Source organism: Pyrus communis, chromosome 1, assembly GCF_963583255.1.
Source record: "Pyrus communis chromosome 1, drPyrComm1.1, whole genome shotgun sequence".
NCBI lineage: Eukaryota > Viridiplantae > Streptophyta > Magnoliopsida > Rosales > Rosaceae > Pyrus > Pyrus communis.
In genome coordinates, this window is record NC_084803.1 from 37,115,656 (window position 1) to 37,134,086 (window position 18,431).

At 35.8% G+C, this 18,431-nt stretch overlaps 1 protein-coding gene and 1 pseudogene across 1 annotated transcript; both read left to right on the plus strand.

The window, feature by feature from the left end:
• The first annotated feature begins 9,599 nt into the window (after positions 1 to 9,599).
• Positions 9,600 to 10,751, plus strand: LOC137713709 (protein PHOSPHATE-INDUCED 1-like). Its single transcript, XM_068453054.1, has one exon. It carries the CDS (start codon positions 9,657 to 9,659, stop codon positions 10,599 to 10,601), a length of 945 nt encoding a protein of 314 aa, XP_068309155.1. The 5' UTR covers positions 9,600 to 9,656; the 3' UTR covers positions 10,602 to 10,751.
• A 5,773-nt stretch (positions 10,752 to 16,524) lies between these two features.
• Positions 16,525 to 17,867, plus strand: LOC137726943 (protein EXORDIUM-like 2; annotated as a pseudogene).
• The last annotated feature ends 564 nt before the right edge of the window (positions 17,868 to 18,431 follow it).

Genomic DNA, 18,431 nt, shown 5'->3' on the forward strand with positions numbered 1-18,431 from the left:
GCTGGAGGCATCTATGTTTCACCAGCTTTTGCCATGCCTCTTTTCATAACAAAGGTTTCAACTTTCCTTTACATACATGTTTAATTTTTTTTTTTTTTTTTTTTTTTTTTACAGGAAACAATAGTGTACTTCATTAATCAACACGAATCATTACAAATGTGTCGTTGAGTACATAGCTTTAGTGACCAATAAATTGATCTAAAGTGAATTATACAAATAGATAAATAAGAGGAAACCTCTAAACGACAACCACAAGAGCTAACATACAACCGTCAAGCGTATAAGAGCTACCAGTACAAATCTGTTACAATAAATGATCGCGAAAAAAGGAGATCACATCAAGTCATCGTTTTGTTAGCAAACGCGACTACCAAAACGCATTGCACAAAGGCAAAAATCAATTTGACCAAAACAAACAACGACACCGCGGTGCACCAAGGCGAGTGGACAATGAGACATGTTGATAAAACATGAATAGCGAAACATAAAATTGTTACAAGTTCGTGTTATTTTTGTGTTAAATAACACATGGGATAAAATAATGTGCAAGTTCTACATCATAATTATTCTACTTGAACAGTTAAGAATTAAATAAATATGCTAAGTCAGATCGCTTTGAGTATCTCATATAGTTACGTTATCAATAATTTATATGGTGTTAATGTTGTTCTCTTCCTTCCGACACATTTGGGTTTCTCATATGGTTACGTTATCAATAATTTATTTAGTGTTAATATTGTTCTCTTCCTTCCGACACATTGTGTGACGTGTGAAAAATGAAGCAAAGAGGTTATTTTAATTTTCAAGGATATGTAATGATGAACAAAAATAATATATATTAACTCTTTAATCTTACGCTTTAAAATGCAGAGATTTATTTTTAATATAAAGATATATTTACACTAAGATATAATAAAAAATTAATATCAAACTCATTATTCTGAATATTTAAAAATACTATACACAGCAAAGCCAAAAAGCAAAACAAAGATACTTCTATGGTTGTAACGAAAGGAAAAATGTAAAGAAAAAAGGGGGCATTCAATCATCCACGTAGTGAGCCAATTTTAACACAATTTTCTTTAGAATAGTGCTATCTAAACCAGTTTTACTTCTCGCTAGTTTTTTTTAAAATATTTTGTCGTTGATTCGAATAAATTTAAAAAAAAAATCAATATAAAAAAAGTTAAAAAAAATACATTAGAGAGAAGAAAGAGTGTTTGAACAACACTATCCTTTCTTTATCTACATGTTTATTTACATTAGCCGTCTGCGCATATTAAACAAGGGATCTCTGCACAAGAACAAAAGTTAAATGTTGAAGCAGAATTTCTTTTTCTTTATAGTTTGGGGATAAAGCTCCTCTCGACAGTCCTTATTTATAATAATCTATACTGGCTACATTTATATATTAGGGTATGATATTTATACATCTTATTTTATTTCTCACACATTTTTTTAATTTCGGTCGTTGGATCGGATAAATTGAAGAAAATCAATAGATATAAATGATCAAGAAATGTATGTGAAGTAAAACAAGATATGTAGATAGCACATCTCTATATATTTTATTTGGTTGGATAGAAACGTGCATGCCGTATTATTCCCTTGTCCAATCACTTGGAAGTGCATGCCGGATCAAGGGTCGGCAGCTAGCATTAGTTGAGGGTACTTTGCATATTGCCTTGTATGTCATGTATAAAGTAGGATAAGTTACCTTTTGCATGTCGTGATTAAGAATGTAACAATTTGGTTCTGTTCGTTGTATAAGATAAAAACTGCTGGCTCGCAAAGTAATTTTGTTTCTCAGTTGTTAGGTTTCACACTCTAGTTTTTAGAGACGCTTAGGCCCGTTTAGTATTTCTTCTTCTTTTTCTTTTTATTTTTTTTTATTTTTATTTTTTTTTTACTTCACTCAAAATTAAGCAATAAAAAAAATATTGGTAAAAATAACATCCAGCGTATTTTTAAAGCATCAGTCTTCAGACAATAGCTTTTAAAAGTAATATATATGTTGCTTTTAAAAGCACAATTACCGTTACTACTACTACCACCACACCATTACCACCACCATCGTTGCCACCATAATCTTCTCCACCACCAGCAGCGTTTTTGCCACCACTAGTACTACCACCACCACAAGCACAACTACCTCGACTAGCATCACAACCACAACAATCATTACCACCACCATCGTTGTCGTTACCTTCGCCATAATTATCACCACCACCATCACAAGCATAATGGCTACCAATGGCACCACAATCACCACACCCCACTATTGGCACAACCACCACATGTACAATTACAATTATTGCTACCACCACCATTGTCATCGCCAGCCCCGCCGCCGCCGCCACTATTATTTCCACTGCGATCGCTACCGTTATCGTCGCCATCACCTACAATTGCAACTACGGACATTATACCACTACCGCCATCATCACCACCATCATTGCACTACCAAGAACGCTGCAATCGCCACCATTGCTACCTCTACACCCCAACCACCACACTCTATCATTGGCACCACTACCACACCTCCACCATTGGGGCTACTATCATTGCCATTATCCTCGACACCTTTGTTGTTGCCACCACCCCCACTACTATGTCTATTTTTTCTTATTATATACAATTTTATCATTTTTACATTAAATTTTACCAAACGCGTTTACACTGGTTTTTATACTCACAACACTTTTAAAAGTACATGTTATAAAATGCTCCACTGCTTTATGTTATAGTTGATTATTCTAAATACAATACATCTTTCTATTGGCATAAGCAATTTTTTTGAAAAAGCACAGCAATCCCAAACTAGTCCTTAGTGAATACTTTGGTTTGTTGATTATCAAGTATGCCACCGTTGACTTCTAGAAACAAAAAGATGTATTGTATTTAGAATAAATTGTATGTATGAATGCTTGCACCATAAGTAATAAGACTTCCTTTACAAAGGATTGTGCCAATGTTTGGCTCAAGTTAGGTTCTTTTTAACGTGTTGCATGTTAAAGACATTAATTTTTTTTTCTCAATATTGCACCAGAAACTATTCAGATAAGGTTAAAAATAAAATGATTATTTTCAAACACATCACTTCAATCATTCACAATAGAAAGTAAAGACAGTAAGCAATAAAAACAATAAGTAAGTAACTAAAATTGATATTAATATTGTTGAATATCAAAACAAACAAAGTACATACATGTATGAACTTAGAAAAATCGATAAAATTCTGAGGCCATCTCCAACCGATTCAACTAGGGGGTCATAGGGCTAAAAATAGTTCGAAATGACACGAAAATCGTCTTCAATCGAGAGCTAGGCTAAAGGGCTCGTGGGCCCCACCGAGCCAAAATTGTACAATCAAGGCAACCCGCTAGCCCAAAAGAACCAGCCAACTAGCCCCGGGCTGGTCCATAATTCAAGCCCAATAGCTACATGGCGTCAGCATAATGCCAGGTAGCCATTGGATTTGAATTTGTTTGCTGTTTTTTTTTTTTTTTTTACAAAACTTTTAAAAAAAATAAAAATAAAAAATTCTAATTTTTTTCCTATAACTACCTAAGCCATTAAACAACATTAAATAACATTACACAATGTTAAATAATATTAAACAATATTAAACAACATTAAATAACATTAAACAATATTAAACAACATTAAATAACATTAAACAATATTAAACAACATTAAATAACATTAAACTTACACAACATTAAAGAACACAATCTCCACCCTAGTACTAATTGGGGAATTTATTCAAACTTAAACAATATTAAAAAAAAATGGTGAATTACATTTTACCCTCTCAGGTTTGGGGTTGATTACAACCTCATACAACATTTTAAAAACATTTCAATTACATACATTTGCTTATCATTTTATTTCAATTTCATACATCCGTTAGAAAATTCGTTAAGTAAACCTTTAACTGATGACGTGGCAAAGATGGGATCCACATTTGCATTGACGTGGCTAACAAACGTGTGCCACGTGGCATAAAAAATAAATAAAATATTAAAATAATTAATTAAAGAAAAGTTAAAAAAACAAAAAAACCCAAAGCCCCATTCGTCTTCCCCACCTAACCCACACGAGCAGCAGCAGCAGAGCCACAGCCACCCATTCCTCATCACCATCACAGCCCTCAAACCACTCATCCCTCTTCACCTCCCCTCCCTTCTCTCTCCCTAGAGACCCATTCCTCCCTTTTCACATCCCCGACCCACCTTCTCCGTCTCCCTCACTCTCTTCACCTCCCCTCCCTTCTCTCTCCCAGATCAACCTGCACCCAACCCTAATCCCCAAAATTTTATATCCCCTAATTTTAGCCCTAACCCTACCCAGTGCTGTAGGCAACAAGGTCGCGGGTCTTGAGGGAACTAGAAGAAGAAGAGGAGACACGGCAGAGGTGGAAGACGTATTTGAGAGAGCAACAAAGGAGTCGGTGTCTTGGGGTTTCTTCGACAACGTGCCGAAAGGAGATGAGGTGTTGCAGACGGAATGGGGGAATGAGATGTTGCAGACGGGTCTTAAGGGAACCAGAAGAAGAGGATGAGACACAGTGGAGGTGGGAGACATATTTGAGAGAGCGGCGAATGAGTCAATGTCTTGGGGCTTCTTCAACAGCGTGCTACAAGGAGATGAGGTGTTGCAGACAGAATGAGAGAATGAGATGTTGCAGACAAAGGAGAGGAGAAGCTTGGGATTGGATTTTTTGGGGTTTGGGGTTCTAGGTTCTGACGACGGAGGAGATGTTCATATTCAAATTAGAGTGTATTTTTTATTAATTGTTTATGCCATATGGCACACATTTGTCAGCCACTTCAGCACAAATGTGGATACTCTATTTGTCACGTCATCAATGAACGGTTTGCTTAACGGATTTTCTAACAGATATATGAAATTGAAATAAAATGATAAGTAAATGTATGGAATTGAAATGTTTTAATGATGTTGTATGAGGTTGTAATCGACCCCAAACACGAGGGGGTAAAATTTAATTTACCCTAAAAAAAACATTTAACAACATAAAACTTAAACGCCTACTCCATGCTTCTTTTGGCCCAAACATGTGCAACAAGATCCTGTTGTAGGTACTTGTTTGTGCCAAGCAAACGTATCATCCTATGGCGCCTCATGTACTCATTTAACAAGATATTACCAGTTCTTGGATCCAAAGGCAAATTAGGCCCATCGTATATTTTTGCACGAGCCCTCCTTGACATATTTGGATCATCTTGTTCGTCATCAGATTCTCCATCAATATAGTCATCAGATACTCCAAAGAAAGCATGCCAGATCCATGTGTCAAACAAGGCAACCACCTCTAACACAATAGTTGGCTTTCTTGATCTTCCATCTAGAGAGTTACTCACATATTGACACGCGACACTCGAAATCCGAGACGTAAAATTATTGAGATTCCATATCGACAAGAAATCTGCGAAGTTACTCACATATCGACACGTGGCACTCAAAATTCGAGCAGGAAAATTATTGAGATTCCATATTGACAAGAAATCTGGAGAGTTAATCATTTTAGCAACACGTGTCACTCGAAATCTTATCTGAAAAATTATTGAGATCACATCTCGAAAAATTATTGAGGTAGTTTAATTTAAGTAACCATATTAAATCAATTAAAATAATATATTATGTTTGGCCTATGGTCCTTTGGCCCCCTCAGTTGGAGATAGTTTTTTGTCAAAGGGCCTGACACTGTTCACTAAAATATTAATTTCTTGGAGGGCTATAGGGCTAAAGGGAGCCCTCTAGCCCTCATTCAGTTGGAGATGGCCTTATTAGATTAGATATAAGCCACCGGATTAGGTTAAAGATGCTTCCTTATAAAGAGTTGCAACCAAAGAGACAAACTGTCTTAAGACCAGTAAATCAATACTACGCAAAAGAAATTGTAGCAGAGCAAATTCTATTTGGTTTTAGAGCCTAAATGAGGCTTCCTAAAGTTCTTAGGTCTTGGTTTCAAGTGATCATTTGGTAAGGCAAAAGGAATGAAACAAGTACAGCAAAAGAGCCTTTGATTTGAAAACTTGTAGTATGTGTTGTCGAATGATTTGAGTGTCTGTTGCTCAAATCATTCGCTTGTATTTATAGGCCTTTCACTCTTCTTTCTTCGAACACTATGAAGCATCTTGGAGCCGACTCGATAATTAACTATACAATTTACTATAGGTGTAGAGCACACCAAGACTTGTCTTATACCATTTACTATATTTAGCTTAATCTAGGAGATTATAGAGAGATTTGAGGAGGCAAGAGAATCTCAAAACATCATTTGAGTAGATGATATAGCAGGTCTTACTAATGTATTCGGCTCGTCTCCACGACTCGATGATGGTCCGCATGGATGGTCTGCACAATTGACCCTCACAAGAGAAGCTTTCATGTTGTGTTAGTTTGTGGTTGGGCTACTTTAATTTGGGTTGTGTGTAAACTCCTTTTCAATGTAAATCTTATTTACCAAAAACCATGCGGGTTAGAAGTTAAAATAGAGTGCGAAATAATTTTTCCATTAAGCCATCTCCAATCGACAGAGGGCCAGATGACTAGTTTTAGCCCTATGGCCCTCCAAGAAATTAATATTTTAATAAACAATGTCATGCCATATTTCTTACCATCTTCAATTGAGGGCCAAAGGGTCATAGGCCAAACATAGCCATGTGACAAAAAACCATCTTCAACCGAGGTGCCAAAGGGCCATAGGCCAAACATAATTTATTATTTTAATTGAATTAATATGATTACTTAAATTAAACTATCTCAATAATTTTTCGAGATGTAATCTCAATCATTTTTCAGATAGTATTTTGAGTGACACTTGTTGATAAGTGAGTAACTTTGCAGATTTCTTGTTGATATGGAATCTCAATGATTTTACGTCTCGGATTTCGAGTGCAACGTGTCAATATGTGAGTAACTTTTCAGATTTCTTGTCGATAAGGAATCTCAATTATTTTAGGTCTTAGAATTCGAGTGCCATGTATCAAGATGTAAATGGAGTAGGCATTTAAGTTTTATGTTAATTTTTTTTTTTTTTTTTAATGTTGGTTAAGTTTAATGTTATTTAATGTTGTTTAATGGCTTAGGTAGTTATAAGAAAGAAAAAAAAAATTAGAATTAAAATTTTTTTTTAAAAAAAAATTTGTAAATATATATATATATATATATCAAATTTAACAACTAGCTGACATCAGCAAGTATCCGTTAGGTTTCAAATTTCTAGACCGACTCGGGCTGGCTGGTTTAGGCCAGCCAGCTGGCCCGATTATGTAATTGTGGCCCGTGGGGCCCACGAGCCCTTTGGCCTAGCCTTCAGTTGGAGATGATTTTCGTGTTATTTCGAGCTATTTTCGACCTTATGGCCCTCTGGCCGGATCAGTTGGAGACGGTTTTCGTGTTAAATTTCATCACTTTTTTTTTTATGAATTTTTCAATCTAGAAAATTAAATACAAAGAACAACATTTTTTTTTTCTAATCAATCACACAAAAAAATAGTTATTGTTTGTATATGTTTTCTTAATCAAATAAACGGTTGAATGTAAACCCTTAAAACCCTAAACAGTTGAAAAATAAACTCTTAAAATCATGTTTTAGAATTAAAAATGAGGCTCACCCATTTCTAAACTTAAAATAAAAACAAAAACCAAGATTGGCCCCTCAATTTGGTTTCCTAGTTTTTGGGGCTAGTTGTAGCCTAACTTTTTGTTATCCAAGGATTGAAGTTGCTAGCCCATGTGGTGGATGTAGCTCTATTTTTCGACCAATTGGGAATGAAAATTTTCATTAGAGCTACAAATGTGGTAGCCTCAAGGAGGATAAAGCCTCCATTGAGGATGCTATAAGAGAGGGGCTACATTTGGCCAGTTTGATGCCCCTTTGGCCAAAAAATGGTCAGGCGGACTCCATAAAGTTATAGCCCTGCCATCGGTTAGAGATGAGTTTTTAGGCAAATCAAGTCATTCTTTGGCTTTTGGACTTCTAACCCTCTCCGTTGGAGATGACCAAATTTTTCGGACTAGAACTCTCGTTTAGAACTTCATTCTCAGTTGCTCACTGGAGCTCCTATATAGTGGGCTTTGGTTTCAAGTTTTGCATCTCCAATGTGCAACTATAACGCACTTATGTCACATGATGCAATGGCGAATGTAGAATTATAATTTTAGCAGTCCTTGTATAACAAATCCAAGCTTTTTTCAGACATGAACAACACATCAAGTGCACAAATTCTATACAATTAATTTTTAAAGTTATACATTTGTCATCATACACTTGTTAGGCATATAGTCATATGTCGAGTCATTTTGCGCACATTTCATACATCTGACAACAACTTACTATCAAGCTTGTATGTTGACAACTTTTGAGTGAGCCTATCAACATACTATCATTGAACACTTGGTGGTCACTCTATGATCCTCGGAAGACCTTCTTAAGCGTCTTTTTTCCAGCCTCCGAAGAGTCATAATGAGTCCGTTCTGACATGAAAAGAGGTATAAATACTAAGATGTATAAATTGTGACGTAAAATTTTCATTCCCTAGAGATGCCAGCTCTTGACTTTACTTAATGTTTGAAACCACAATTAGCTTGGATAAAAGTATGGTAGTAAGAATATTCATCTGTATATAAAAAATAAAAATAAAAAAAAATTATATTTCATACAAAATATGTCCAGAATATTCCTAAATTCATATTTTCCCTGATACATAGTGTGTGTGTGTGTGTATATATATATATATATATATATAGGAAAGTATTATTAGCACTTCAAAAATCTAATTGTACACCCCTCACAAATGTATTTTTCTTTTTAAATATAGAAAATTTGGAATGTAAAATAAAGAATTTGAAGTACTAATAACAATTCCCTATATATATATATATATATATATATATATATTCCTTTATTCGGTCTCTTTGTCCGTCCATTTCTTTTCTTAAAAGAAACTTTAACGAAAAGTTCCTGGTATTGTTCACTTTAACGAAAAATCATATTTTTACACTAAAAAGTCAATCTTGGTACTATTCACTTTACCTTTTATTTTGTCCTTATTATTAAAATTCAAAGTTTTCAAATCATTTTTATTATTATTATTTTTTTTTAAATGGTAGGGGCCAACATCATTTGAATCTATTTTTGTCCAACTTTTGTATTTAGTTGCATGGCAAAATTTCATCAACAATTTATTAGTCACACCCTCCGCCACATAAAGTCGACCATACCTTTGAAATAATACAAAAAAGCAAATAAAACGAACGCGTTTTCGTCCTCCTCCTCCCTACCATTACTCTAATCCAATAGCTGCCTCAATTCTGTCATCTAATCACAAGTCTTCAGATCCTCTCCTTCCAAAAGCCCTAAATTTAAAAATACGCAACGCGTTGTCCTGCTGGCCTCTCACTCTCCCCCCGTTTACTTTGCTTTTGTTTTTGGTCAATACTCCCTCCACTTTACTTGCTCAAAAGTCCTACCCTTCCCACCTCCTTCCATGCACTTTCTTCCTCCCAACTTTTCAGCCCTATATATTTCTCCCACCTCCTCCCTCCATTTCCATCCCACTCCACAAAAACTTCAGCTTCATTAAAATCCCAACTCCCAAATTTGATCACTTTCTTTAGAATAAACCATGGCAGCTTTTGCGATTTTGCAACTAGTCCTTGTTATTTCTTTGTTTCATTTCAGCTCAGCAGCCAGGAACCTTGCTGAAACTTCCGATAAAAACCAAATGCAATTCCAGTACCACAACGGTCCTCTCCTCACCGGACAATTCTCCGTCAACTTGATCTGGTACGGCCGCTTCACCCCCTCCCAGCGTGCAATCGTTTCCGATTTCTTCACCTCCCTATCCAAACCCACCTCCGACCAACCATCCGTCGCCACGTGGTGGAAGTCCATAGAGAAATACTACCACCTCGCGCATTTGAACACACCCTCTTCATCTCTCTCCCTCTCTCTGGGAACCCAAATTCTTGATGAAAATTACTCTCTTGGAAAATCCCTCACTTCCCGCCAAATCCAACAGCTGGCCTCAAAGGGTGCACTAAACTCCGCAATCAATGTCGTTTTGACATCGTCCGATGTTCTTGTCGACGGGTTCTGCATGAACAGTTGCGGCACCCACGGCTCATCCAACGACGCTAGTCAAATCAGAGGATCAAAATCCAACAAGTTCGCTTACATTTGGGTCGGAAACTCAGAGACCCAGTGCCCGGGGCAGTGCGCGTGGCCATTCCACCAGCCCATCTATGGACCCCAGAGCCCACCCCTTGTGGCCCCCAACAACGACGTGGGCCTGGACGGCATGGTGATCAACCTGGCTAGCCTTTTGGCGGGGACCGCGACCAACCCTTTCGGAAACGGCTACTTCCAGGGTCCGAAGGAGGCTCCTTTGGAAGCTGCTTCTGCTTGCCCTGGGGTCTACGGCAAAGGGGCCTATCCTGGTTATGCTGGGGACCTACTGGTGGACCCCACAACCGGAGCTAGCTACAATGCTCATGGATCGAATGGGAAGAAGTACTTGCTTCCTGCTCTGTTCGACCCTTCGACTTCAACTTGTTCTACTTTGGTTTGAGGGTTGAGACTCTTTAACAGGAGATACGAATTAATATTAAAGTATATATGTACATTACGAGAGAGATTTAGGGAGATGTATTCTGATATCTAAATTTTTTTTATTCTTTTGTATCACATTGAAAATTAATATAACTACATTATTTTGTTATTCTTTTAATGGTTGGTATTATTTTGTTATGCTTAGTTATCCTAGAACATCTATAAATAAGATGTCAAAACTGCTACATAGACCTACAACAATAAAAAAATAACAGCAATCTCTCTTCGACCGAGCTTTCAGTTTCTTACATGAAGCTGAATCAATTGAAGGCAAAACCAATGTTGTCAAATTTGACGGCAGCTATTAAATTTATTTAATAATTTTAAAAAATATATGATGTAATATATAATAATGTTGTTGAGTGTTCCAAGTATTTGATTTGTTGTGTTGACCCTAAAAATTAACAAAACTACGTGGTCCACAGGTTGAATAGCTAATGAGCTAACTACGGCATTCGGTTGAAAAGCGGGGTGTGCCAACTTGTCGACCGAGCTCGGTCGATGAGTAAATGAATGTGGTGATGGTGTTGAACGCGTTGCTGACTTCTGTTATTCGAGAGATCACGGCCGAGGAAGGAACTCGTCTCGGCTTCTAGGTACTAACGTCTGAAGACAAGGTTGCAAGTCACTGCAAAGTTCACGAATCATCAACTCCGGGCTCAGTTGCTTCAATTATATTCGTGAAAATATAAGTGCACCAAATTTGTATTATACTATAAGAACACAAATACTCAAAGAAGATAAGTGTCTTGACTATAAATGTGGTTTGGCTCTTGGAATTTCGAACTCTACAATGCACTTGAGAATATCCAATCATAATATGGGTTTGGCTTTGAATGTCACAAACAACGTAAGCTGGTAACACCTCAACTCGCGCGAGACGCTAATGAAATGATCTCTTCCAACAAGGACTCAAAGACTCCTTGCTGATTGAGACTTGGACAAATAGTCAACAAAACTCAAAGCAATACTGTTAATCCAAACTGAAGGCATTCCTCGATCGCCTGACTTTATGGCTTCAGTGCTGTTAATTCAAACTAAAGATGTCGCCAGTTCTTAACCACAATGCTATTAATCCAAACTGAAGATGTGCTTGACGAAGTTAGGAAGGTTAGTGTTTTTCTCAAAGATGAAAGGGTTTCGCATAAAGCAAGAAAGTGTGCAGGGCATATTTGCATATTGTGTTGAAGGTCCCTTAAATGTTGCAAAACCTCTTCTTTGGCATTCCTCAGTCCAGTCTTTATTGCTCGGCCACTCCTACTAGAGTTAGGACTTTAAACCCAGTCTTCTTTTTCTTTTTTCTTTTTTTTTGGTATTTTATTCACTCTTGATCTTAATCACACATGAACCTTGATTCTTGGAATATTACGAATCCTATCAACGTTCATCCTTATCCTTAAACAATTTTACTCATACTAAGACTTAGTCGAATCTAACCTAACTCCCTAAGAGTTGTACACTTATTAAGATTCGGCCATCCCACCTTGGGTTGGACTCCATCTTAGAAACACGACCTGGGTCGTAGATCTTTACTTTGTGTTGAGCCCATAGCTACATTTAGCCCAAGCCCAATATTTTGGGTCCAAACAGGTTATGGGGAAGGGCAATCGGCCCAATCTCCCTCAAACAATTGATTATAAGCCCATAGCTACATTCAACCCAATCTCCCTCGAATGATTGATTGTAAGCCTAATTATCACGAAGCAATTCGTGACACTATCAACAGAAGGGTCCTTGTCAACTAAAATCCATAAAACACCAAGAAAAGTTATCGGGAAGGGCAATCAATGTTATTGCTTTTATTGATAATGAGCTCGTTATGCAACGTTTTCATGACATGAAAGCTAGTTAGCAATAATTGTAACTTGTTTGTATTAATGAATTATGAACGACGTTAAAATCGTCTATCTACTATCTAAAATGATTCGGTTGTCTAATTTTTTTTTTTTAACCTTTTACTCTTTTAAATTTTGTCTTCCTCTCTATAATTCCTGACTTAACCACTGTATAAACAAATAATGTACAAAAATATTCCTAATAAAAAGGAAATCACAATATTACCCAATATTACGATAAATACAATAATTGACTCACGTATGTCAACGGAAAAAAGTTCACTGGGTCGAAATTTTTTTTCCGATTCCTATTATGCAATGCGTGCATGTCCTTTACCCTCTTTATTCTTGGTCAAACTTATTATCAATGGCAGTGTGCTGGTAGGTTTAGGTCATTGCGACCGTTATGCCTTTGAGCACACTCATCGCTGTCCAAGTAGCCAGCACCATACAAACTTAAAACATTTGCGCTCCAATTCCATAAACCTCATGACCTTCACATGCAGCAGCCGGCGCATATTCGGCTGTGAGCTAGCATGGTTCATGTGTTAATAAAATACCTTAGACAGCATTCATATGCATAATGCATGCACCCTCTCCAGTCTACTATCCACGATAATGAATTACATGGCATTAGTACACTATCATGATTACGTTTTGTGTTAATAAAATAAAGGCATATGTAAAAAAAAATTTATTCACATATTCTTATTTTATCGACAAAAAACATTAAATGATGATAATATTTCCGTTTCATGTATATTGTTCTTTTAATCTACACGTGAAGAATTAACTAGTACTACTAGATTGCTTCAGCGCCTGACAATGCGCAGATTGTCATAATTAGCACCGACCATTCTCCACTCACCACTGTCGCCGGGTGCGTGGAACTTTCCGTCTTTCCGACCCATGATATATAGTATTGTTCGTCAAACGCTGTACAATACATACTCCATTTTAGTTTCCAAGGTTCTTCACCTCTACGCTACAACTAGTTTAACAGCTTAGTCATCTTCTACCATTATAATTTCAAAATTTACTAAGTTTGCTAAGAAATTGAAATTATAATTTCAAATTTTACTTTCTGATCATTTTTCAATACACTTATTAGCACATTAAAAACAAGTGAAATTTAGACTCAGACTGTATACTAAAATTGATTGGTGAATACATCGGACATATAAATTTGGTGCATGTATCAAGCAACAACCAACTCAAGCAAAGATGGAGGCAGAAATCATTTCAGAATGTGAACTTTTTTTTAACGATAGAATCTATATACTAAATTCATCTAAACTAATAAGAATGAAGAGATTGAACTCGGAATGCAGTGAGTTGAAAATGAATGACATATTCATCATGGCAATCCACTATTTACGACATAAACGGAAACTGAGGACAATGAGATAAGGTTAAAAAAATCAACAAACTAACAAACATAAAACGTAAGTGTTTTAGTGATATATATTTGCATATGTTGTAAGCATAAATAAGAGACTTTTAAGTACTACGACGATCAATTCATTATATGTGTAAAATATATCAAGTCCATCTCTATGTAGGATATCTAGTCTTTCTTAAAGACATTGTGTTGAGAAAATCTCACCTTTGTTCAATTTTCTTGGAGTTTGATCCCATTTATTTGACGGACCGCAAGTTTTTATTTTAACCCTAAGCAATCCTCCTTGACAATAAATAAGATTAAAATTGATGAAATTTGCGTAGAAATGAAATTTTCTCAACACATCAACATCAAGAGCATACACACTAAATATTAGTTTAGGGGCAAATGACCTTGTACTAAAGTTGGATAGTTTTACCGAAAACAAGCAGATTACCTCGTTAGAGATTAAAGATGGATAATTAGAAGGAAACCCTAATTGTGTGATTAATAACTAGCATGCGAAGGAATCTAAGATCACCACTACCACAGGAGCATTTTTTTCTCACCACCATTTAGTGTGATGTATGCTCACTACTGTATTTATCACCGTTAGATGAATTTGAATTTTGAGATGCATGTAGTGGATAGGCACAAATCTCAAAATTTAAACTCATCTAATGATGATAAATAGGATGGTGAGTATACACCAAATAAATGGTGGTGAGCAAAAATGCACTTATCACTAAACAGTTGCCATATATATAGAACCACCACATCCTTAATTAATTGTGTCATTCCTATGTTCCACGCCGACCAACCCACAGGAAAGCTTAAATCTTATTAATCACCTAATCTATTGAAGCTTGTCATTTAATTAATTTGTTGATAATCAGAAGTGGGACGTGCATAATATAAAAGTACTATTGAAATTATAATTAGAAGTGAGACGTGCATAATATGAGTAGTACATAATGTGTTTTTATATAAGTAGTAAAATTTTTTAATATTTAAGTTATTAATTTTTTAACACATATATCTTACCATTTGTATAGTAACACATAATGTACCATCTCGTTTTTCGGCCACACTAAAAAATATCTCTTAATTTAGTATCTTACCAATTAAATATACGTGACAAGTGTTAGAATTTCGTCAAATGTTGAGGATACACACGAAGGGGAAAATGACGGGAAGGTGTAGTCAATCTCAAAACCAAAACCAAAACATATGATCTGTATACAATGCTCATCGAAATTGAAACCCTAGGTGCTGTGCTGCCTTTTAATTCATCCCAATCAATAAAGTAAGCTTAATCCCCACGCGACTGCATTTAAAAACATACCAATCACTCACTCTCTCTACCCACCTGTCCCTGAGTTTTATAGCTTGTGTACGTCCCCTCCATCCTGTGTATGAATACACATCTCTCTCGGGCATTTTCACAAGAGAAATGTTTAAGAAGTCTTGTCGAACTTTTCATAGATTCTCATACATTTTAAATTTTTAACATAATATTTTATAAGAAATTATTATGAAAATAACTTGGGTTAACTTTATTTTAATAAAAGATCACACAATAACTTTATTTAATAAAAAAAAACCTTAAATTTTAATGAAAAACTCATACATTTTAATAAAAATAACAAAGAACTTAAATTTTAATAAAAAAGACATAATTTTAATATTAAAAAAATTTAAAAAAAAAATTGTCGCGCCAATCCGCGCATCCTCGCGCAAACTGCTTATGAAACTTTCTACATTGTTTATGAAACTTAACAGTACTACACTGCTTATGAAACTTACTATACTGTCACTGCTTATGAAACTTTATGGTATTACATTGTTTATGAAATATAACGGTACTATTTATAAAACTTACTACACTGTTTATGAAACTTACTACACTATTTATGAAACTTAACAATACTTCATTGTTTATGAAATTTAACGGTACTACACTGTTTATGAAACATAACGGTACTATTTATAAAACTTACCATTATTTATGAAACTTAACGGTATTACACTATTTATGAAACTTACTTCACTGTTTAAGAAACTTAACGGTACTATACTGTTTATGAAACATAACGGTACTATTTATAAAGCTTACCATGGTTTATGAAACTTAACGGCATTACAATGCTTATGAAACTTAATGGTGCTACAATGCTTATGAAACTTAACGGTGCTACAATGTTTATGAAACTTAATGGTACTACACTCTTTATGAAATTTAGCGGTACTACATTCTTCTCTCCCTTCTTCTTGAATTTTCTTGGCACATTCTCACCTTCTAAACACATTTTCTTCTTCAAATTTTCTACCATACTCATCAAATTTTCTCTATATCTCTTCAATTTCTTAACTTTCAACACCAACTACTGAATTTTCTTCTATTGTTCACCCATGTGCAGCTTCCTCTTCTCCTCCACCTACAATTTAACCTTCTCCCTTTGCAAAATAAAAAAATAATAATGCAAATGAAACCAATTAAATCGAATACACCCACAGATATGAGCTCAGATTGTATCCTCGCTTCATGTCCTTCAATTCAGAAGCATCTTAAGTCTTCAATCATCTCAATATCCGTGTTGACTTAAAAACCCTGAATTTTTGTTACCATACAATTTCTGAAGCATCTCACGGCACCAGCTACGTGGATGGAAATTGTTGGGAACATTGCATTCGTCTCAATGGTGCATCATGTAAATCAAAATTGTAGGTAAAAAAGGTAGTGGCTTGGCAAATAAAGTTGCATAAGGTACTCTTCAGTGCTTCATATGTCCATAATATATAATATGTAGTAGGGTGTGTATGTGTGTGTGTATATATATTGTACAAATATATAGAGGTGTTTGTTGTAAAATAGATATTGGAGTTGCTTCGGGCAAAGCAATTTTTAGACCCCAGTTAATGAGTACTGGAAAAAGAAGCTACCAGAAGATGCAGCAGCAAAGGAGACTGCACGCGCGTTTAATAAGTTTTTTTTTAATTTTTTTCTTCTCTTGCCCTTATCATTAAATAAAGTTATTAGATGACTTTTGGTTAACATTCAAAGTTTTTTCATTAGTTTTCCTTATTTTATAATGTTGGCACATGAATTATGCCAAAAACATAAGGTGGCGGAAAGTCCATGGAGAGTCCCACTTTTGAGAGAGTCTCCTTAGCATTTCTCTTTTCACAAACACCTACAGTCATATAACTCACCAAGTCACTTAACACAAGCTAAAACTCCAATCGCCAATGGTTTCTACTTCCTATTTGGTGAGACATTTTTTTATGTGTCACAGTGTAGTACACCACGTGTCACTATACAAGTGGTGAGATACTTGTATTAAAAAATTAACAATTTTTCAAATAAAACTTCCCTCCACTTATATAATGATGCATGATGTATCACCGGTGTTCTGTGCACAAGGAAAAATTTCTCCTATTTGGCCATTTGGGTCACATTTTTTCTTACCCTTTCCATTTTCCACAGCCCTTACACAACCATCATACGTAAGCTGTCAGTTTAGTACAACAACAACCACTGATGCTCAAGTACCACAAAGGTCTACTCCTGAAAGTGAACTATACCATCAATATCGTATGGTAAAATAAGTTCTACCCCATCCAACGGTCCATATTAGTTGACTTTTTTTTCAATCTTTGAGCTCCGGCCATCACATCTCACAGCCATTGGTCTCATCATGGTGGCAGACTATTAGAAAATACAGAGGAGGCCGATCGACCCCCATCGTAAGGATTTAAATCCTCGAAAAAACTTACTCTTTCAGAAAAGACATTCATAGATCAAAAACTCATGGCTCCAGTAACCAAAGCATCAAAAGGCTGAAATGCAAATTAATGTCGTTTCGACTGACGCTAACATGGCAGTTGACGGTTCTATAGGAACCGTTGTAACTCCAAGGCATCAGGCAACTAAGGGAGAAAGATGGGCAAACTGGCTTAAGCTTGGGCGAGTAATACAGCGAGCCAGTGTCCAAGTCAGTGCACGTAGTGTTGGAAATGTGCCCAAAACCCAATCATATGATGATACTTTATGGACATTTCACATGTTAAACTAAACTAGTTTAATGTAAGGGCAAATATTATTATTTAAAGCCATCTCATTATATGTTATATGCTTAAATGATAAGTCCAATGAATATGTAATTAGGAGAATGTGATCTAAAGAAGTTAGATTCATGAGACCATTCTCTTTCGTACACATATCTTAAACATTCTTGATCATATAAGATTGTCAATTGGGTAGTGATGATCCGTTAAGATCAGTACATTTTATGTCTTTTCTCCAGGCGAGTGACTTGTCTCAAGTCATTGGCATGCTTGGCACCAAGACGAGTATGTAGGTGCTCAATAGAGAATGAGTCCACTGAAGGTACTCAATAGAGAATGAGTCAATTGAAGGCAATCAACAAGGAGTTCTCATACTCATGTCACTTGAGAGCTATTAGTTGAGATAATGCAAAATAGTTTTTTAACTTGATGGCATCATAGTTGTCTTGTGGTTAGGTCCTTGATCTTTGACTGTGTTAAGGGCACTCATCAGAAGGCATCCATA